Genomic DNA, 23,173 nt, shown 5'->3' with positions numbered 1-23,173 from the left:
CTCCAGCGGCAACACCGGCACTCCCATTTTGCCTAATAACAGCAGTTGTAAAGCACTGTTGCGTTCTGGATTGAAGGGTGTGGTAGGAAGACATACTTTATTGAGGCGTTCCAGCTTAGTTCTCAGGGAAAGCGGCGTATCTGTGACCGACCTCAGATATCTAATCCTATCTGGGGTTGCCTACATGTCCATGGGCGGCAGTAGCCACTTATCATCAGGTGGACTGCATGCTCATCTGCTACTCATATCTATATGTTCGGAAGGTATACTTCGCACACCGGTGGAACACCGCAAACATATGAGCGTCATGCGCATTTACTTATGAACGCGCGATGCAGTACTAATATAGTCGCTAAAACACATTTTGATTACGACGAAACTAACAAATCGCCAAAACGCAATACACCATCCATACCATTGCGAAATTGAGAGTTGCTGTTAGGGTCCTGGGACTTAAATGAGAGAGTGGACTGTATTTTGCTGGTTTAATAGGCCTCTTAATTACATTAGGGTTTCCCGGTCAAACAATATTTAAATAGAAATCGTCCGTGGCCGTCGGAGGTCGCAAGCGTGAGTGATGTTCGGCTCGTACCACCACCGCACCGCCCGCGCCGATGACGTTGCCCGCCTCCTCCGCCCGCGCGTCTCTTCCCGTGCGTGTTACGTAGGTATCTTAACATGCTCCCCGGGTTGAAGCGATGAAGAAGACTTCAAAACTCTGGAAGGGGGCAAATATTATTAAAGGCTCGACGAATTGTGCCTCTCCTCGTCCTCAGTTCCGCGACTCTACTGATGCCGTCGCTACCAGGATAGAGCTGGATGACGCGCCCCAAAGACCACAAAAGGGGTGGAAGATTCCGATCCTTTATTAAAACAAGCGACCCAAGTTTCAGTTCGTTGTTGGATTTTTGCCACTTGACCTTTTGCTGCAACAGACTGACATATTCCGTGGAGAACCGGTTCCAGAAGTGCTGCTTGATGAGCTGAATTCTCTTATATCGCTCCAGATGAACTATGTTGGTGTCAGGCACTGCTGGCTGAGGAATGGCCAGAAGTGAGCGTCCAATCAAAAAATGACTTGGTGTAAGAGCCGTGTAATCGGAAGGATCAGTGGCGAAAGGAGTAAGAGGGCGAGAATTTAATATAGCCTCTATTTCGGCGAGACAGGTTGCCATCTCTTCGTATGTAAAATGAGTTGTTTGTAATATACGCTTAAGGTGATATTTCGTGGAACGAACAGCAGCTTCAGCTAAACCATTGAAGTGGGGGGTGTAAGCCGGCACAAATTTAAAGTCGATGCCTTCCTGAGCTACGTGACCTTGAAGATCGGAGTTTAAAAGGAACTGAGCCAACTCGTTACTAGCGCCTACGAAATTGGTACCATTATCGGACGTGATGGATGATGGTACACCACGACGTGATACAAAACGTTTTAATGCGGCTATAAACGCGTCGCTGGACAACGCCGTGACGAGCTCGATGTGACAGGCCTTGGTCGAATTGCAAATGAAGATTGCTAAAAAAGATTTAATAAGTTTGCAACCTCTTCCTTTGCGATCTGCTATCAACACCGGTCCCCCGTAGTCAACTGAACAATGTAGAAATGGATATTCTAAATTCGTTCTCGATGTGGGCAACTGCCCCATGATGGGCTGAACTGTTTCAGTTTTGAACCTGAAGCAACGAATACATTTGTGTACAATATGTTTTGCAAGATTCGTGCCACCTAAGGGCCAATAAATCTGTTTTAAAGTTCCTAGAAGAAGTTGAGGTGGGGCATGTAAATATTTAATATGGAAATGATGAAAAAGTATTTTGGTGAAATGATGTTTACTACAAAGAATGATGGGGTGCTTGATGTCGTAACTATAAGGTGAATTATCTAATCTGCCACCAACTCTCATGATATTATTTGAATCTAAGAATGGAGTTAATGAAGTCAATCGATTTTTCTTAGGTAATGATTTGCCAGCTTTAAGAATAGCATATTCGTCAGGAGACATTTCAAGTTGTGCTTTATGTGTTATTAAATTTAATGAATTTTGAAGCTCATGAACTGTGAGACAACCAGTTAACTTATTATTTTTACTTCTACAGTTATGAATGAATCTCAGTAAATATGCTATTATATGTTGCAAATGAGTTAATTTTGATTTATTTTTCATTAGGTTAGTTATGGGATCGGCATTAGAATGATTATCAAGCGCGAATGAACACATAATCAACTCAGGTAGATCGTGCTTCACATTGGGCATTTTAGGCCACTCAGTTTCGTCTTTAGTCAGAAAAGACGGTCCTGACCACCAAAGAGACGAACTGCTGATTTGGTCAGCCTTCACCCCGCGAGAAACAAGATCCGCCGGATTATCCTTCGACGGTACGTAACTCCACGTGTAACTTTCGGTGCTCTCTTGAATTTCGTTAACTCTGTTACGAACAAAGGTTTTAAGATGTGCTGGTGGTGTACTTAACCACCCCAGAACTACGGTCGAGTCACACCAGAATTTACATGTGATAATGGGTATGGTTAATGAATTTAAAACTTTATTACACAACCTTGCAGCTAATAACGCTCCGCAAAGCTCAAGGTGATGACGTATTTGTGCTGTCGAAAACGTAACAAAATGGAATAAAGGTCCTCCTGTACAACTGGTCCGACCATTTGAATGTCGTTAAGTGACACACCTGTATCGGAAGCTGCCGAAGCATCAAAAACGGTTCGAAGCTTCGTAGTAAGACTCGACTCGCGAAGCACGCCATGGTGAGGAAGAAAATAATTAATTTTATATTTAAGACTGCCAGACGAAGACTCTTTATTTTCAGTCATATGACCTAAGCTTTCATACTCGCCCATGAACTCCATGTACCTGTCTTTAAAAACAGGTTCTCGCAAAAACTTACGCTCCAAGGAGAGGAAACGAAATTAAGCTCGTTGAAACGAATCGCCTAAGACCGAAGGGTCCTCCTTCAGCGGCATTGTTACAACGAAACGGCCATCGTCTTTGCGAGTAGTCGTTTCTAAGAAGCTCTGCTCACAGGCACGTTCCTCAGAAGATAAAGAGTGCTTGGCTGCTATGGTGTCCAATTCCCAGAAACGTTTTTCTGCCATCATGTGGATAATTAATGTATCCCAATATTGAGTCGGTTGGTCTAAAGTTGAAAGTGCGCGAAGGTTTTTATTAGTAACATCTATAAGGCGACGAATACCAAAACATGACTCACTACGCATATGCTCAACATTAAAAAGTTCCCTGACGTGATTATTAACGAGTAATCTTTTATTGTCATATCGGTCGCATAATAATTTATACGCGGCCTCATAATTATCGGCTTTAAAATCTAAATTGTCGATGACCAACAATGCACTACCTTTAAGAGATGCGCGCAGATAATGTAATTTACTGATATTATCCATGTCTGATCTCGAGTGAATTAAAGAAACAAATGTATCCCTAAACTCTAACCAGTGTTGATAGTGACCGTGAAAAACGGGTAAATCTATTTTAGGCAATCTAACGCAATTGGATTTAAGACCACCTGCACATGCGTCCTCGAAGCCCGACACGGAGCCGTCCCGCGCCGCCTCGGTGGAGCAGCTGGGACGCGCGCCCAGCAGGCTGCGCGCCTCTGCCACGAGTTGGTGATATTGCGTCTCAAATTCCTCTCGCTCATTGTTCTCGTCGTCAGACGATTCGGACATCACATCGATTGCATCCTGTAATTGATCATATTCTGCGTATAAGGCATCGAATTTATTAAAGCGGCTTTCTAAATCTAAGAGTTGTACGGTAGTAGGCCGGGCTATTGTTTTAAATTCATCAAGATATTTATCAAAAATAGTCATCTTGCCCTTCATACAACTACGCTTTCTAATAAGCGATTTCAATTCGGAAGCCATTGCAAAAAAGGGTCAAATTAAATAAAAGGTGCGTATGAAAAAATGGAATGCAGCGCTCGAAGCGATAACAAAGAAAAAGATGCGTTAGCGATAAGTACTTGCAAACACGTGCCACATGTTCCGTTGTTCGGGCGCTAAAAAACAAATTGTGCGCTAATGCAAGCTTTATGGCTATAATATTTTAGGCAATGAAATTAACATTTATGGTTTTAAATGTGAAATAATGGAAAAGAAGTAAGAAATTGAGTAAAAGTGAAGAAATGGTTTGTCTCGCAGAAATAAACTGGCTGATTATTATTTTTATAAGAAATTGTTATAAATAAAATTGGAACGACTCACGAATGACCAATCCACCAAACAGTAAAACGTGGCTTAATCCTTTGTCTTAAGTGGCGATCGCTTGGAATATTCCACGGGTCCAAAGTCCGTTGCACGTGGACGACTTGTTTTCTCGAGCGTAGGTGTGCGGTTGCTAAGCGAAGTATCCTCGATGACACGATGATAATGAAGAGTGCCTCGAAGCTCCTCCACAGCTGAAGACCACAACTAAAGTGCTTCGAGATTTGAAGTTGCACTGACCGTTAAATCCGCGTTAATTAAGACGGCGAATCCTGAAGGACCAATGTTAGGGTCCTGGGACTTAAATGAGAGAGTGGACTGTATTTTGCTGGTTTAATAGGCCTCTTAATTACATTAGGGTTTCCCGGTCAAACAATATTTAAATAGAAATCGTCCGTGGCCGTCGGAGGTCGCAAGCGTGAGTGATGTTCGGCTCGTACCACCACCGCACCGCCCGCGCCGATGACGTTGCCCGCCTCCTCCGCCCGCGCGTCTCTTCCCGTGCGTGTTACGTAGGTATCTTAACAGTTGCCATTGTTATAAGTAGCTAGTCGCTAGCCGTAAAATGTCTCTTGGATAAAAGTGACTCTAATCCACTATCGTCTATTTCTTAGAAGTACTTAATTAGTATTTATGGCTCCACAGTTCTGTACTACCATTGAAATGTTGCGCCTGAAAATTAAGATGGAATGCCACGTTTATTTATCACTGCTAAACACGCCTTTCCATCTAGACCATACAAATACAGCAGTAGGTATAGTTATGGACTCCGGTTGCGTTCCTTTGGAGATTCCGGAGCCCTCTACGCAGCGCAGAGTACGGCCACCGGGGGGTTTTAGTGCGGTAAAAATCCCACATAACCCGGCGTCGCTCCCACGTTGTCGGGTACCTTTTGAAGGTTTCCCCCTCGATAACAAAAAAAAAGAGGCATAGTTATGGTGGTAACGCCTTTGCAATTATTTAACCATGAATCCTAATGAATTTAACCAGAACGAAATAGTATGTCATTAATGATCATTTTTTTGTTACATAGGTAAATTTTTGCTTCTACTAAAAGCACGAGAATTTATGGTAGGCGAGCCCACGTCTTGAATGCAAAATAGAATATTATGTACTTATTTTCAATGTTACATTCGATCTGTTTTTGGTAATATGTGCACACAGATCGATAATATCTCGACTCGACAACAGATTGTATAATAACAAATATTTTGTTATATATCGCATACATTGACCGAAAAGTTAAAGGAAGAATAACACTTATCATACGAATTGAGAATAATCGTATTACTTAAATTCACTTAACTCTCAAAATTTCGCAATATGATCCACAAATCTCCAGAAACAGAAACGAAACTCGCCGATAAATATTCATTTGTAACAAATATCTCGTCCGTTTGTGTTTATCGTTATGATAATACCGATATTACGATAAGATTAAATGTCATGTCTCACTGTGAATACGTAATCGATAAAAGATAAAAAGCTTCAAAATTATAAGCTTAAAATCGACCTCAAATATCCTTACCGTAAGGTACGATGATGTTCTCATTGCTTTGAATTCTCAATTTTCTTTTAACATCCTACCTTTTACATCTTTTAAATCGAAACGCACAAACGTCTCAACTATTTAACGAGTAAGAACACGAAACAGATAAAAATTGCAAACAGAAACAATAATAACAATGTAAATTACATGTAATTTATGGGGTTTCCAATAGAAATTATATTAATGCAGAAAGTGGAGGATTTATTTCCAGTCAGTCAAGAATAGAATTTGTTTTGTCTGAACTAATTACACGCAAACAGTGAAACTAATGTCTTATTTTTCTATAACTTTAAAAAACAACAATCATTTTCCAAACCTAAACAGGGGTAGAAGCATTCACATCAGTGTTAAATACTGCCGTCTTTCAGATAGTTTAGATATGGAATGAATTAAAAAATAAGTCGTCCCAACTTAGTTATTATGAATAGCAATTCACTTGTGACCGGAAAGAAACTATTTTGCAAATATAAACAAACTAAAAATACGTCAATTTTATCTTAATTTGTTTAAAAACAACATTTGAAAGTCTATCAGTCACGTGAACAGGTGTTAGTCACTACTTAATTAACGATACAACGTAGCTAATTAATTATTAATTAGTAATGGAAGTGAACTTGATTAATGAAAAGTTACAACTACAAGGTTATTCATGTTAAAACACCCACACAAATACATAATTTATAAGTTACATCGATGTATTATTTGTAAATTTTGTATAATAATTTTCTTGAAAATGTTTTATTAAATAATTTTAAAAAGTATTCCGTCAACATTTAATAATATTGATGTTTATTAGAATTAAAATTTCAACAATAAATTTCTAGTCAAATAATTCTAAAACAGTTTATGGTGAAATAATTCCAATTTAAATTAATAATTGAATTAAATTTCTTATTATTATTTATAAAACGCGTATTTAAAAAAAAATACACTTAAATTGGAATGATAAAATAACCACTCTATACATGTTCCGTATCTGTTCAGTAGTTTTCGAGATATGCATTTAAATTTTAGCCCGATAATGACTACATTTATGTTTATAAATTTTTCATCTTTCGAATCAAATAACGTTGTTGGAATATATTTAAATAATTCACACGTCATTTTGTTATATTCTACATATTTGGCAGACAAATATATCACCATGTATTTATTTCTCTCAATCTTAACGTTTAATATATAAATCCGGTTAATAAACAATATTAAAGTGTGATTAATAAATTAAAGATGTTTTAAAATAGAGCATAAAGCCGTGATATAAAAAAACTAAAACCTCAATATGAATTTACTGAAATGAAGTCCAATTCTCTGTTTTTAATCGACAGTTTAATTACATGTCAACATTATCATCATTATGCCTTATTGGTTGTTATAAAAAGCTTTTAAAAACAAAACGATTAAAATTTCGAAGCGTCGTTAAAAATATTCAAAAACAGAATCGACGAAATGGCTATGCCCTTAGAGTAGTTACTGAAAATAGAGCGATTCTATTCGGATAAGAAAAGTAAACACACGTGAGAACTCGGTGCCATACGCGCGGTGTTTTTAAAAATATCATAATTTATGTTCAAGGGGAGTTCTAAATTAGTTTTATACAATTTTAGCTTGATTTTCTTCGTGGAATTGAGATATTTTGATATGTAACGGGTACTCACGATACGCAGTGCTCAAATATCACCAATAAAAAAAATAACAACCACGTATCGTAAGTGCCTGTAACATAATAAGAAGTCTAATTTTGTTACTTTAAAAGAAATTATCGTAATTTTGGTGAAATTTGCTGTGAAAACTAAAAGTATGTTAAATTTCACAATTTATATAGATATGAACAACTTTAACACATTAAACTACGATTCGTATCAAGGTTTTGGTAGCATGGACTCTATTTTACATATTACTCTGTGGTACATTTAGACAATTTTGAAACATGGTCAGGGCGACATCTGTGTTTCGTAAGGGGCCGAAAATTTTGTTGACCTTGTCCTTATAACTATTTCACTGCTCTTTAATACCACATTAACAAATTCTTGTTAAGAAATAAACATTCGTCAGTCGAATGGAGTGCGTTTAATTTTCTTAAGACTGGCCAAAAAAAAAATGCCATATTTTGCGCACATCTGTCGAATGTTGAATTGAAGGTGGTAGAACCCTTTGTGGTTCTACTTCGAAGGGACCACCGCCACACCCATATTTGCCTAATAACAGCAATGTCAAGCACTGCTGTGATCTGATACTAAAGGAGTGGGAGACGTTATCTGAGGCGTTCCAACTTAGTTCCTAGTGTTAAAGCATTTTTTGCTGACAATATTTAGAATTCCAAACCTATATGGGGTGGATTATAGATGTTCGCCGTGTGACATATTCTAAAGGCAAAATTGCGAGCTCAACTTTATAAATTTACTAATTATAATAAAAACAAAAATCTAACTACTTTAATATAATTAACTGAAATGTAGCCTATATAGTAATGTAGCCTATATCAATTCCGCTATTTAGACGAATCCTACCACAGCTCATATGTTAAAAGCTTTTAGTCGTTTGGGCTGCAAAATCTTCCGCAGTCGCCCTTCGCAAAGATATGTGTTTGCATTTCGCATATATTTTATATTGTACAGCGATATAAATGTGTGTTACTTATCCCAATTTGGTGTTTATGTTTGAAGTAATACAGTTAAAGTTACATAACGTGCAACATATGCCGCCATCTCCGTTAACTACAAAGATCATCTCAAGCGCAATTATGTAAGATGCTGTAAGCTGCATGAATGGGCGGCTTATTGCACTGGACTTACTAGGTACGTTAGGGTTGTACTGCAATATCGTAAAATTAGAAATATTAAAGTTATTTCCTTCGTTTTAATATTAATTCTCGTTGGCTAAATTATAAGTTTGTAAAAATAAGGTCTTTGACAAGGGTCAGATTTTATGTAATAAATATATATTTAGTTGTACGTATTGGTTTTAATTGATTACTATCAATAAGTCAGTATTATAAATTTAGACAATGATATAATTCGATCAAATACATTCTAAAATATAATTGAATCTTTTACTTACAGCCGAAACAAAATTTATTATAATAATATAACAATAGAAATGTGTCATATATATAAAATAAGATATTTGAGTTTCAATCCCAAATAATGTCGAATTTTAAGCAATTATATTATAGAGAAAGAAAGACAAAGAGATTATATTCGCAATGGCAATTTCCTACTACAATTATTTTCCTACGCCTTAGTATTCGTAACTTATATCGTGACAGCCCTAACACGCTCGCAATTATTAGGGTGAACAGGAAATTAAGCTTTGCAAGACTTCTGTATTAATACACAATTAGGTTGTCAATTAATTATGAGATTCCATAAGCTGTGTTTTCCATACAGTATAAATTACGGTGTATTTTATTACATCGTCAAGTTTTTATTAGTGGCGAATAATTAAATATTATAAGTATAGACCCTTGTAAATAAGTTTAACGACGTGTCTTTTTTGATTTGATCATATATAGGTACGTCACGTACGTACGCACGTACATAATAATTGTTTTTACGAAATAATTTAATCGCAAAATATATTACCAATATGATTCTAGCTATTTTTTTTTCTCAAATTTCACTACCTAAAGGCGCAGATCAGTTAGCAGTCTCCTTATAGGCGATTCGAAAATATCCGATACCTAATATAATCTAAGCCTTCGTAGTAGCCTACCAATAGTTCCCTAGAATATAGTGAGATTTCATAGTTTTGTCAATAATAGATTAACAAGTGTTAGAAGAAGTTAATTATCACTTGCTTATGGCGAAGAAAATTATTTGAAAACTGCATGCCTGAGAGTTCTAGAAACATCTTCAAAGGTGTGAGAAGTCGGCCACTTGGCCAACATGATGGTGTATGGCCTAATCTTTTCGTTCTGAGAGAAGACCTATGCCCAGCATTAGGACAGTAATGGGTTGACGACAATAAGAGTATGGTTTAACACCTTCTCACTGTGAGACCCGCGCGTGCCCGTACCTAGTGGATAATTGACGGACAGATCGACGTCAAGTGTAGGAGTATAAGTACTTAAATATAAATTTTAATAACAAATACAATTAATTATAGTCACAAATCAATACGAGACAGTTCAAGTAATCACGAAGCTCCAAGGTTTGTCTGTAGGTCAGCCTCGTTTGCCCTAGTTATTGTAAAGTTAATGTATATGCAAATTTGTAACTATTCTGGTTTCAGCGTAATAGCTTATCGGTTAAGGTTTCTCGAAAGTATTGCAAATTTTTATTTTATGTCCTTTGATTTCAACCAACGCCATTAAATTATTGAAATCATTAAAATTGTGATGATTTTATATTTGACGTTTGAGAATTTCCTTTTAATTTTTACCCGACTTTGAAAAAGATGAAGAATGTATTTTTATGTATGTTAGATTAAGATCATAGGTAGATAGAGATCATTCAAATTACATTATATGTGGCCAGTAGGTGTACTCTTAGTATGAGTTGTTACGTTTTTACAAAAATGACTGCTTTTATTTTTGTTTACGTATTTCCCATATATTTCCAATCAGTTCTGATATAATCTATGGACGCTGATTGGAAATGTATTGAATTTGTAAAAAACGTAAATGTCATACTAAGGGTACAGTTCTCGAGAAGGTCCTATTGAATGAAAATCGGGAAAAAATCTTGTATACAACAATTAGATCCTATGGATAGATATTACAAAAAGAGAATAATATTAAACGAACATGAAGTCCACCTGATCATATATCTCTGCCTAACATTTGCGTATGTATACATATAAGAGCTTCCAAAAGATAGAATACCCGTAAGTAAGTTCGAAGTTGCAGAAAATGGGGCTATGAGTATCTAAAAGATTATTTTACCCACAGATCTACCGTATTATTTTAAAGCAAGATAAATATTTTATATACACCTACGCAATTTATTCTGATTGAATGTAGAGCAAGGCTTTTGAAAGATAATAATATACTATCTTTTTAGGAAATGTTCCTTGACCTAGCCTCATCAGTAGAGTATAAAATACTGCTGCAAAATACATATCGAAAAGTTATGTAAACAAAATCTATTTACAGAGGATTATTTATTATATACAATATTGTAACATATTTAAATATCTATGAGTTATGACTAAAATTTAGTTTCGATGGACGAGTGATATTAAGATTAGTCAGAATTTATTGTTCATTGTTGGTCATTCGTCACCGTAATTTTTTCTTTTGTAGAATTGGGTACCAGAACCACAAATTAGAACCTTTTGTGGTTCGACTCCGGAGGTAGCACCACCACACTTTTCTGCTTTTCTGCCTAATAAAAACAGTGTTAAACGCTGCTATATTCCGATTTGAAAGATGTATTTCTGTAAGAGTGACATACTAATCCGAGACGTTCCAACTTAGTACTCAGTGGTAGGATTGGATAGGTTGGCCCGACCTCAAATAGGAGTCTAATCATATCAGAAGGTGGTAGAACCCTTTGTGGTTCGACTCCGGCGGCACCACCGCCACACCTATTTCTACCTAATAACGGCAGTGTTAGGCGCTGCTGTGTTCCGGTTTGAAGGGTGTGGTAAGGGAGATAGACTTTTCCGAGGCGTTCCAGCTTAGTCCTCAGGGGTAGCGGCGCATCTGTGGCCGACCTCAGGTAGGAATATCTAATCCTATCTGGGGTTGATTACAGATGTCCATGGGCGGCAGTAGCCACTTACCATCAGGTGGACTGCATGCTCGTCTGCTACTCTCATATTATAAAAAAAAAAAAAAAAATATCAGAGGTTGATTAAAGATGTCCATGGACAGTAACCCCTTACCGTCATGTAGACTGCATGCTTACTAAGTACTTTTATATAATAACTAGCTGACCCGCCAAACGTTGTGTTGTCATATAAATAAAAAAATGTTAAGGGTGAACAACCCTTATCCTTATCACTTAGGGGTATGAAAAATAGATAGTAGCCGATTCTCAGGCCTACTTAATATGCATATAAAATTTTGTGAAAATCGGCAAAGCCGTTTCGGAGGAGTACGGTAACTAACACTGTGACACGAGAATTTTTTATATAAGATAATAAAGCTGTTCTTCATATGGGTATCTGTTTATTTATGTGTGTTGCCACAAGTAAAGTGCCCCTTAAACCCGTGTAAAACAGAGAATGAAGCATTACTGACATAACAAAATCCCTTAAATATATTCAACCTTAGGTACCACCGTTTGCCGTGAAAGGTCCGCAAGGTCAATCGCCCCGTCTATTTAATCACACGTCATTTATGTCCTCAACGGAACGATTATTTTAATGTACCTGCGCCTATTTCATGTTTATGATTGTTACCAATTATCGATGTAAGAATTATGGAAATTGTTCAGGTATTTAATTGAAACAGGAAGTGTTTATTGGGTAGGTAAAACATGAATAATTCGATGATGAAGTAACACTAAGTGATATTTTGAAGATTGATATAAATATCGTTAATTTTAATTACTTATTTGAAATATGTGGATGGTGTATATGATAAAATACAAAACAAAAGAACTGGTAAATGTTGCTACTAATAAATTCTATGTAATTAAATGTTCTATGCTATTTTTAAACTAATAGCATTTCTGTTATAAACGTTTCGCACAATATTTCCTTCACATCAGGTTAAAATAAATGCGATTTTAGATTTAAATGTTCTACCACAACAGTGTGTAACTATAAGCGTAGGTAGGATTATAAGTCATAAGAATTGTACAAAAACTATTACACGTATACATATTATAATATGGTAGTCACATTCATTGAAGTACCTAACATTAGTACAAATAATTATTTGCCCGTATTTACCTGTCATCCGCCGTATGCAAAATGATTAGGCAATAATCGCAAATTCAAGGTACTGACTTTCCTCTCATGTCGGCTGCGGATCACGTTCGCAAACGGAACTTAGAGGTAATGTCGACATCGGCAAAGGGCTGATCTGAACATGTTACTAATACTACTACTACTGCCACTACTACTACTACTACTACTACTTGACAATAGACAAGTAATTACATTTACTGCCATTGAAGTTAGGTTAGATTAATTACGGAGTTCTTTACAAGATATGTGCTAACTTATGGGGGACGTTGCTAGTACTATAATTTGAACCAGCCGCCCACAGACTTCTGCAATGAATCCCGAATACGATTTTATCCTAGTTAAGTCTGTTCGAGATACGTTGCATCGCTTGAAGGTTCAGTTGGAATGTCTTTTCTTCACCCTTCAACTTCAATTTAAAACACAGCAGCGCTTAACCCAATAATAACCACCAGAGAAATCCCATATAAGGCTCTACCGACCTTAAAATAGTGTTTGCCGTAAAACATACCAGTTAATCCACTGATCTACTATTTATTCAAATTGCCATCTTAAATTCTAGCCACGAAGCAAATCTAGTTTCCTCTAATGCACGTGATAGTGACACATATTACAAGTATTACATAAAACGCAAAATTCTTCGTGGCCATTCGCATTCTCCCCGCGTACGAGATTCGCACGATAAATTTTAAAGGTACAACTTATAGGATGTTTATGTAATTCGGGATGTGTAGTGACGTCATGACGCGTCATAGATTATGCAGCTTAGGTTCTTCCCTCATTTAATACGATTAACTATAATCGATGAGAAAAATAAATAGAAATAAAATTTAACGACCCGCGTGATGTAGCGATCACCGTACTGGGGGGCTAGCCATGTTACAAACTTTGCATTCTATTCGTTTTCTATTCTATTCGTTAGCAAGTTTCATTCTACATATACGATAAGTCTATGGTTAGCGATCACATTTTATATCAATGAGCCGTCAAATTCAATATCGTCTGGTTTCTACACCAGCCAAAATACCTACATGGTAATGATTAATTATTTAATAGTAATATTAAAATATAACAACATAATATACATAAAAAATATACCATATTTTATAGTACATGTATTTTGTTAATTAAAACTATTTGCAAAAACTAAACTTAATAATGTCTATGAACGGTAACTATGGTGATTGGTGATTGTTTACAAAGAGCATACAAATTATTGTTTATAGCGATATTACTAATGACAGTAACAGCGATTGCATGTAATTTGTGATGTGACCAAAAGAAAATATCTGGACGTCCAACTTCGTAAAATTTACTGGCTCATGGCACGAATGTCTCTCAGCAACAAACTTGACTACTACAAAGTCATACTAAAACCGATATGGTCATATGGATCTAAGCTTTGGAGAACCGCATCCAACTCAAACTTGGACATCACACAACGCTTCCAATCGAAAATGCTTCGCATAATAGCTGATGCCGCAGAGACAACAGGGAAAGAGGAAGTGACAAATAAACTAAAATCATATACTCGTCATATAAGGACACCCCAATGGGCTTGCTAGTGAGCTTATGAAATCCACCCGCACTTTTAAGCTCATCAAAAGGAGAGCTACTCAGGATCTTCTCCCATCGTAGGAGCGGCTTCCGAGGAAGCAATAATTATAAATGGGTATGTCACTGGGTGTATACCATACATGCCATCTCAACAAATAAACCTCATAACCACCAGCGTTATGCCCAGACAGGGAGATTGCAGGGAAACAGGAGATAATAATGAAAAAAAGGATACGGATATTAATATTATATTTTTCTTTTAAGATTTAAATAAATTATTTATTATTTATTTATTTATTATTATTATGTTACACCAACAAAGTATACACCAACAATCGGTAAAGGTACACAAAAGGAAATAAGACACAGGTACAAGTGCTACCTCAATTATAGGTGCAAACTACAATGCAAATAATAGAATAACATAAAAAATAAATTGTTTAGTTACAAGGAAAGTTATTATGAGAAGGATTAATAATGATTCAATAAAACAGTTAAACTGAGACAATATTTTTATTTAAGCACTGGAATAACTCTAAGTTCTATCCTATCTACTTATCTATTGTATTATATGTTCATATTAATTTAAAATAGAAAAACGGCTGTGCAATTCATTTCTATAATATTTTAGGATACACTAGTTATAGAGAGCCATATTCAAATTTCAACAAATTTAAAGTAGGTATACATTTTAAAATGATCAAAAGTAATTAAAGTCTATAATGCAGTGATAGCGCGTAGTGAAATGAAAAACAGCTGATACAGAATTCGCCATTTTATTAGCGTTTACGATTTCTACAGGGTCGGCGCGATCGCTCACTATGACATTTATCTTAGAATACGCTTCGCTAACAAATTTGACAAAAAAATCAAAAGGTTGTCAAAAGGTTGTCAAAGGTTGTCATTTGTATGGAAAAAAGCAATGACATGGGCATTGTAGAATCGCTAGCGTTCTATTCTATCGTGTAACTTGGCTACGACTTTTCTACTTCGCTATTTTGATCACGTGATCATTGATAATTTCATACATTTTAGCGTTTCTATAGCGTTTCTACAGCGCAAGCGACTGTAGAATGTCAACTTGGCTAGCCCCCCTGGTCTGACTCGCAGAAGGTACCGGGTTCGATCCCCGGTCAAGACAGATAACTGAATGATAAATTTAGCTTTGCGTTATAGATCTGAATATTTGTCTATGATCTTGTATATTTGTAATGTAGTGTAGGCTATGAGTTTAGAAAGCGTCATCGAAAGTTGCATCGAAAATATATCGCTTATCTTACACCAAGTGTCAGTGAGAATATTACACTCAAAAGTATGTCAATTGTACGTTAATAGAACCGGTTTAGCTTATTTGGTCAACACTCTCATCAGGAGTTACACTTTGCGTCACTCGATGTAATGATAAGAGGTCTCGTTTTTTCTAGACTAACGTAAGATCATCTTTATTTACTTTACTGAAACCAGGGAGTTTTATTATAGACGCAACTAGTACTCAAAAGTGAAATAGTAAAAGGTCAATGTTGGTGGTAATATTAATCTTTGGAACTTTGCAGGTCATCAACCCACTACTGCCCAACTGATGCGCATATGACTCCTCACAAAGTCCGGGTTATTTATAGTCCACCGCGCTGGCCATGTGACTTGCAAACTTCATACATGCTTTAGAATTTTTAGGGCTCCGTGCCCAAAGCATAAAAATGGAACCCTATTACTAAGCCTTCGCTGTATGTCCGTCTGTGTGTCTATCACAACGCTCTATCTCTAGAACCGTAATAGGTCAGAAATTTTCACAATGCATTGACTTCTATAGTTGCTATGATTACAAAAAACTCCATGTAACGTCACTCGATTTTACGACAAACTCTCTAAAGCGTCGAAAACAATTGGCTTAGTTGGTTTAGCTTGTATTCCATACAATGATACACTCTACATAGCATTACACCCACTCTCAATAACGACCACAATTGAGTAATAAAAAGTACCTTTTAAGTTGCTAAAATTAGTAAAAATTGCGCACCTGTGTACGTTTTGTCGCTTTATTATCCAAGCCCGCAATAAACTCGACTGTCGGTATCATGCATACGAAACTTTCTCCACCACCAACTTCTTCACCAAGATGCCTCAATATCAGAAGATATGAATAAAATAATAAAAAAATGCAACAAAATTACTGGTGCAGCAAAAAACGTCAGACAAAAATAACAGACTACACGCAATAGCGTTCAAATAAGATTCTTTTTTATGTTCATAACTACTAACACTAGACTGAAATAAACTTTTTCTTTTTCTAATTCTGATTTTTATTCTCTCCATTTAACGACCACTCTCTATAACGCCATAAAATGCACAGTCCCTTCAGTGCCGTTATATAGAGTTTACACTGTACTATAAAATTAAATACAAATGAAACTTTGCTGGTACAGAATACAGGTTTGACCTGGAACTCAAGCCGCAGACAATGAATACTAATATGCAAATTTAAACCCAGAACAGACATTTAAATTAATCATTAAGATACTAAGTCGGGAATCGAAACTGCATCTTTGGGTACGCCAAACGTATGAGTCTGTGACTACATACTACATCACGACCTACTACTCTATAAAGTCTGAAATGAATGAACGCGTGAAGGTGGTAGAACCTTTTGTGGTTCGACTCCGATGGCCCCACCGCTACACCTATTTCTGCCTAATAACAGCAGTGTTAGGCGCTGCTGTGTTCCGTTTTGAAGGGTGTTGTAAAGGAGACATATTTTTCCGAGGCGTTCCAGCTTAGTCCTCAGGGGTAGCGGCGCATCTGTGGCGGACCTCAGGTAGGAATATCTAAGCCTATCCAGGGTTGATTACAGATGTCCATGGGCGGCAGTAGCCACTTACCATCAGGTGCACTGTATGCTCGTCTGCTACTTCGATATTATAAAAAAGCATACTTATACATTACAAAACGCAATTCACGTAAAACATTTAACAGATTATGCAAATGAAGCATACATTTCGCACTAAAGAATTAATAAGCAAAATTTGCGAGCGATTTAACACGGCTATCTTACGATTAACATTACGTGCGACTTTTCCGGCATGTCGTTGTGTAATCGCGCTTAACTGCGATTATTCGGTCGCGTGGCTCCACGTGGATTTCTGGAGATTAACGATCTTATGTAATAGATTGCTTTTCACATTTTCATACTGTTGTCCGATTTTTTAAGAGGTGGACTCGTCTTAATTGCAGGAGTGACGTAGCTAGGTTATTTTTAAGCGGTCAGTTTTTTTTAACAGCTAGTGTTCATTATATACCTAGTGCTGCAAGATTATTTGTTCATATATTTTTCTTACTGTCGTTTTGTTTCATTTATTTCTAACTTTTACTTGTAGTTTTCAATATGTTCTTTACCTTCCCTTACGTATAGCTTTATAAAGTCTCATAGCTTGGGTTGCTCGTAAACGATATAAAAGTAAAGCAATGTCAAGCGCGGCCGAGAGCTGGATAAGTGACCGTTATTGGCAAAGTTTTATGTTTGCAACTTGTTTCGGAGAACATGGTATACCGGTAATCCAGTTCCTATAAGTAAATACAAATTCTATCCTTGTGGAAATCCTTATAGGCGGTTTAAAAACATCTAGCCCTGGTTGACTACTCCATACTTTAGCTCTAACCCGCATTAGAGTAACATGGTTTGTTTTACGAGTCTCACTCCCATAACCACTTTTTGCGCTCCAATAAATTTAAATACTTCTGCATTCTTTTTTGACACATTGAAATTAAATTGTCAGAACTTAGCATGTTTGTGTTCTGGATTATCGAGATGGTGTAATCGAATCAAGATCCAATTAAATCGGAAAGCCAAGCGCAACTAGCATACAGACGCGCGCTAGACAATGGATTAAGTAACTTGACAAGAACTTGTTTGTTATATATAGTTATCAGCAAACCAAAGGCAGAGTTATTTGTTTCACCGTAATGGTATAGCGCGTTACTTATTCTTTATAACAGTCGTGTCAATTTGTGAATTTGATGTCTATTTTATTCATACGTCAACAAATTTTGTACCCGCCCAAAAGTTCTTCGAAAATTCGAAGATGTAACGAAAATCGTACGTAACAGTCGTGAAAGACTTTTGCTATCCGATAAAGCAAGTATTAAAATCAATTTCTCCGATTGTTTGAGGCCATATTAGACACAGATTAGTTAGGTATACAGAAGTAGCAAATACAGCCGCCTAAAAACATCTAAAATCAAATCTAGATAATATCCTACCTAACGTCGGCCACTGACGCCTTGCTACCTTGAGGGTCAAGTTTTAACGCTCAGGTAAGTATGTCTCTCTTACCATTACCCATTTCAATCATAACACAACATTGCTTAACACTGCTGTTATTAGACAGAAAGAGCGGTGGTACCTCCGTAGTCGAAACACGCAAGATTCTACCATCTTCAAATTATTAAACACCAGTCAGTATGTTCATTTGCTGCTTCATTACCTAAGCACCAATTTTAATTTTCCACATGACCTATGCTATGCATATCATTCAAAATAATCGCTGATTTTTTTTTTGATAAAACTGGCACAAATCGATAAATCACTGTACCCTGCGTAACCACATTTGTCAGTCGCGATCAGTTAACAGTGTGACGAACGCATTACATAGGCATTCTTTAGGTTTCGGGTATGGTACAAGTTACATAGAAATGGCGGTGAAAGATTTATCAAGAATAAAACGCTGTGATATTTTATAACAGTATCCTTGTGTTGCCGGAATTTGGGAACGCACTTCGTGTTTTTTGATGTATCACATACATAAAAAACATCATAATGTTGTAAATTACGGTATTATAGGATATGGTAGGTAAGATTTCAATTAAGTTCTTTTTAAATATCATCGTTAAGTCGTATCATACTTTAAATGTTTATTTTAAACTGACACAATGTTGAAGATTAGAAATAAATAACGGTAGGTTTTAGTTTCTAGAAATGTAGTAATTTAAAACGACTCATATTTTGTAAACACAATAACTTAGGACGTATAAATTTCCTTGAGACTACGGGTAGGAATCCGTAGTCTCGGGCCTACTCTATAATAAAATCTTCCAAAAAACGAATTTCCTTTTCTTATACATATTCATACACTACATATAGATAGTTAATATTTAACCTTACACTAACGGTAAAGTAGACTAAGATTGCAATTACTCTTACATCATGAGATTTGATTCATGCTTACAAACACCCGCTCCGCTCATGCGCTTGCACCACCCAAATCAAGTTACATGAAGCACCCGATGTAAATAATTAACAATTCGCACTGATTACCTGATTGGGTAACTGATCGCTGATTGATGGTGTTACGGTGTACGACGAATACTTTGCAATTTCCTTTATTTCACTACTATTATTCTTGTTACTAAATTATCTATTACCTTATTTATACGAATATGAATTACCTTATATGAAGTAACAAACGAGCACGCAGTACACGTGATTGTAAGTGCCTATTGCCGTCTATGGACACCTATAATCACCCCAATCAAGATTAGTCTTACCTGAGGCCAGCCAGCCAGCCAGACTGTGATGCTTTGCTACCCCTGAGGACTAACTTAGCTAGATCTAAGTATTTTTGTTTCCCTTGCCACACCCTTGAAACCACACTGGAACACACGAGCGCTAATAGAAATAGGTGTTTCCGTGGAGCTGCCAGAGTCGAACCTCAAAGGGTTCTCATCGTTCATGAAATGAATTAGGTGAAATAAGACAAGACGAAAGTGGAGCGAAGCAAATTGAAACGTCGTGAAATAAAACGATGCAAAGCGATCTCAAACAAAAGATTTAATCCTATCTCAATATCATAGATATCCTATTGGTAGATGCCATTATCTAAATATGTCACCATACAAGATGATGTGAGTACTTCTTTAATAAGCATAGTGTATACAAATTGTATACATTGTATTCTGTAGTAAGTAGCATTATGTATGTAGATAGATTAATACTGGACTGTAATTAATAAATATAACGGGTTAGGTTGAAATGGCTGCTTCCTGTAACTTGTCCTGACTGCCGGTATGGTAATGGTGGACGAGAAACAGTAGTTATTGACAGTTTCGCAATGCGTAGATTGTACCATACCAAAGTGTAATGGAATTTAAGTGAAAGCTATGGTATGATTTGGAAATTTTAAGTGTTTTGTGTAAAATGAAATGGTTTGGTAATTCTGTGCTTTTCGTAGGAGATTTAAAACAAAACAACATTCTTATTCTTCAGGTTCAGTGGCAGACGTTCGTAATCAATCTTAAATACGATTGAAGCCTACCTGAGGTTGGTCACGTACGTCCTGCGCGCAAAGTGCCCTTTTCGCACGTTCACACAAAAACACAGAAACGTTAGTGTTAATTGTTTTAGGATAGAATTAACTATGAGTCCAACCTATGGATGAACGTACTACAAAATCGACCTATGAAAGATTCTGCATCTTTAAGCACAAAACTGAAGAAGATTTAAAGGATTTATACAGAATTTATACGGAATTTATGTAGCACCTATAATCATTAATGAGCAATATACTCTACTCATGAGTTAGTACTCTACTGTACTCCCGATAAAACTCAATAAGAATATTTGATAAATATGTATTTTATTATAAGACTTATAATTATTTTAAAAATATTGTAGTCACGTTCAAATTTCCATATGAGAAATGTAATAGAGGTTTATGTAGCAAACTAGCGCCGACAACCAGCTTCCGTATAAACGAACCCACAACAAATTCACTTCCGTGACGCGGTACATTACTGCAAGTATTCAGAATAAATCGTTTGTCGATTTATATCACTCATGAACGCTCGGCCGATCAAGATTGCACAAAACCTGACCGTTTCGTAATAATCTAGATGCTTATATATCAACAACACCTACTTGTTGATTATATCTAGGAATATGGTTTATCTTTATAGCGATTATATTTCTTCTGGCTATGCTATCAGGTGGTAGGCTTGGTTTGAATGCTGCCGCGAATAAGAGAGTTTAGCGGCATCAAACAAACAAAACAAAACAAACAAACGCTTTCTACACTCACAGCCCCACACTAGGATTCCCTGTGTCGTGGGTGCCATGGACACACACATAGACAAATACACAAACACCCAGACCCAGAAACAGAAATCTAAATTCATCATTCAGATATCTGTCTGGCCAGGGATCGAACCCGGGACCCTGTGCGCGTCAGACCGGTATGGTGACCGCTCCGCCACGCGGGTCGACAGGTCGGAACAGGTCAGAACTGAGGTCTATCTCAAATAGAACAAGGGGCAAAATGAGTATGGTTTGGCGAGGGATCTAGCCCCGCCACACCTATTTCTAACGTGAAGTAGTGCTCCATTTTACAGGAAGAGTCTAAATAATTGATTTTTTTATATATTGAAGCAAATTAACTACCGCGTATAGACATTAGTAATCAATTCCATAGAGAAACAGGTTTATAGAAAGGCTATCAAGCTATACGGTTTCTACCATCTTTTTCATAACAAAATCCATAGTATATAACACAGAAACTTTAGTAAAAAGTTATTTTGGGCATAAAAATTATTGTTCACATAAATTAAAAATGTTTATCTATGTAATATCATGAAATACAACAGTTACAGACCAAATTATAATATATCACCTCGAAATATGTTATTAATTATTAAGTTTCATTATAACTCAATCAACTAACCGAAAACAAATGCTTTATGGTGATTTTAATGACTTTACATCCGATTAACAGAATATAAATAGTATATTAAGCTGTAAGATATATAAACTCTATCCTTATTAATGATGACAAGACGTTTAATATGGTGTGATATAGAGTAACATAATGATCTAATCATTATTTTATTAATCCACGTGTTATTTGACAGATTGGTTTAATTAAACATACTCAAATTGTAATATATCGATTATCGATATAATTCCAGTGTCATTTATATTGCGTTTTGCATAAATTATTTTTTAAAGGTATAAAAAAGACGGTTGTATTTTTGAGTTCAAATTTTTTTCACCCTTTTTATTGATGACATACATAGCTTTATATTAATATAATAATATGTAAAATAAAATACTTAATGAAACAACTAACAAACTAGTCACCTCTGCGATTGTTGAAAGTTCCTCTCGACTTCTCATCACCTGCTTCACCAGACCCTGATATCGTTATAATGAGACCACCTTGGAAATATTTTTTTCCAACAAAATAAAAAATCATCAAAATCGGTTGGTAATCGACGAAGTTATCCGCGAACAAACATAAAAACAACATATATACGGTCGAATTAAGAAACTTCCTCCTTTTTCGAAGTCGGCTAAAATGAATACCATTTTTAAAATCAATTAAAAATAATTCATTTTACCACGCTTTATTATTTAGTGATTTATTTTAGGTATATTTTTACTTTCTACCTAAATATCTAATTAGCATCATTTGGTGCTTGTTTCCTCCTGTAAATCCCTGCCCTTCTGGAGTGTAGTCCACTATGTCACTGCAATTCGAATAAATAACTCTACTTTACAGCACTTGGATATGTAATATTAACTATAATAAAAACAGTTAAAATATAAATTATAGTTTTAAATGTACTCTTAAATATGTAAACGAAAAATAAAAGATAACTAAATTTCATTTTTAGAATTATATCGTGCTCTTCAAGAAAATGATTAAGCCTATTATTTTTATGTAAATAGTAGATACATAAAATATGTTTACTGAAATCATGTTTGAATTCGTTTTAATTCCATAAAAACACGAAACATAACATGATTATAATCGGAAACATAAATAACAATTAATCACAGAAACCTACTCAGCAGTTGTTTTGATAATATATCACGTTTAATCATGGCTATTATATCCGTTCGGAACTAAAATGTTGCTTGATTAACTTATATTTTATTTTGTTTATTATAGGAGTAGCATACAGTCCACCTGATGGTAAGTGGCTACTGC

General features: G+C 36.0%; 2 protein-coding genes across 2 annotated transcripts in view; one reads left to right on the top strand and one right to left on the bottom strand.

Annotated features, from left to right (window-relative positions):
- Nucleotides 1-23,173, top strand: part of Ance-3 (angiotensin-converting enzyme Ance-3) — a 198,458-nt gene that overhangs the window by 164,795 nt on the left and 10,490 nt on the right. The gene's annotated exons all lie outside the window — the stretch shown is intronic.
- On the bottom strand, nt 472-2,574 carry LOC140750134 (uncharacterized). Its single transcript, XM_073083518.1, has one exon. It carries the CDS (start codon nt 2,253-2,255, stop codon nt 711-713), a length of 1,545 nt encoding a protein of 514 aa, XP_072939619.1. The 5' UTR covers nt 2,256-2,574; the 3' UTR covers nt 472-710.

The sequence above is a fragment of the Epargyreus clarus genome, unplaced genomic scaffold (genome assembly GCF_041222505.1).
Source record: "Epargyreus clarus isolate Ecla_fem2 unplaced genomic scaffold, WU_Ecla_fem_2.2 ptg000019l, whole genome shotgun sequence".
Taxonomy (NCBI): domain Eukaryota; kingdom Metazoa; phylum Arthropoda; class Insecta; order Lepidoptera; family Hesperiidae; genus Epargyreus; species Epargyreus clarus.
The sequence above is the reverse complement of the archived record's forward strand: the minus strand, read 5'-3'. Positions and strand labels throughout refer to the sequence as shown.

What these genes read in the sequence shown, in the direction of transcription:
- LOC140750134 (XM_073083518.1), bottom strand. Translation starts at nt 2,255, where the DNA reads ATGCCCAATGTGAAGCACGATCTACCTGAGTTGATTATGTGTTCATTC.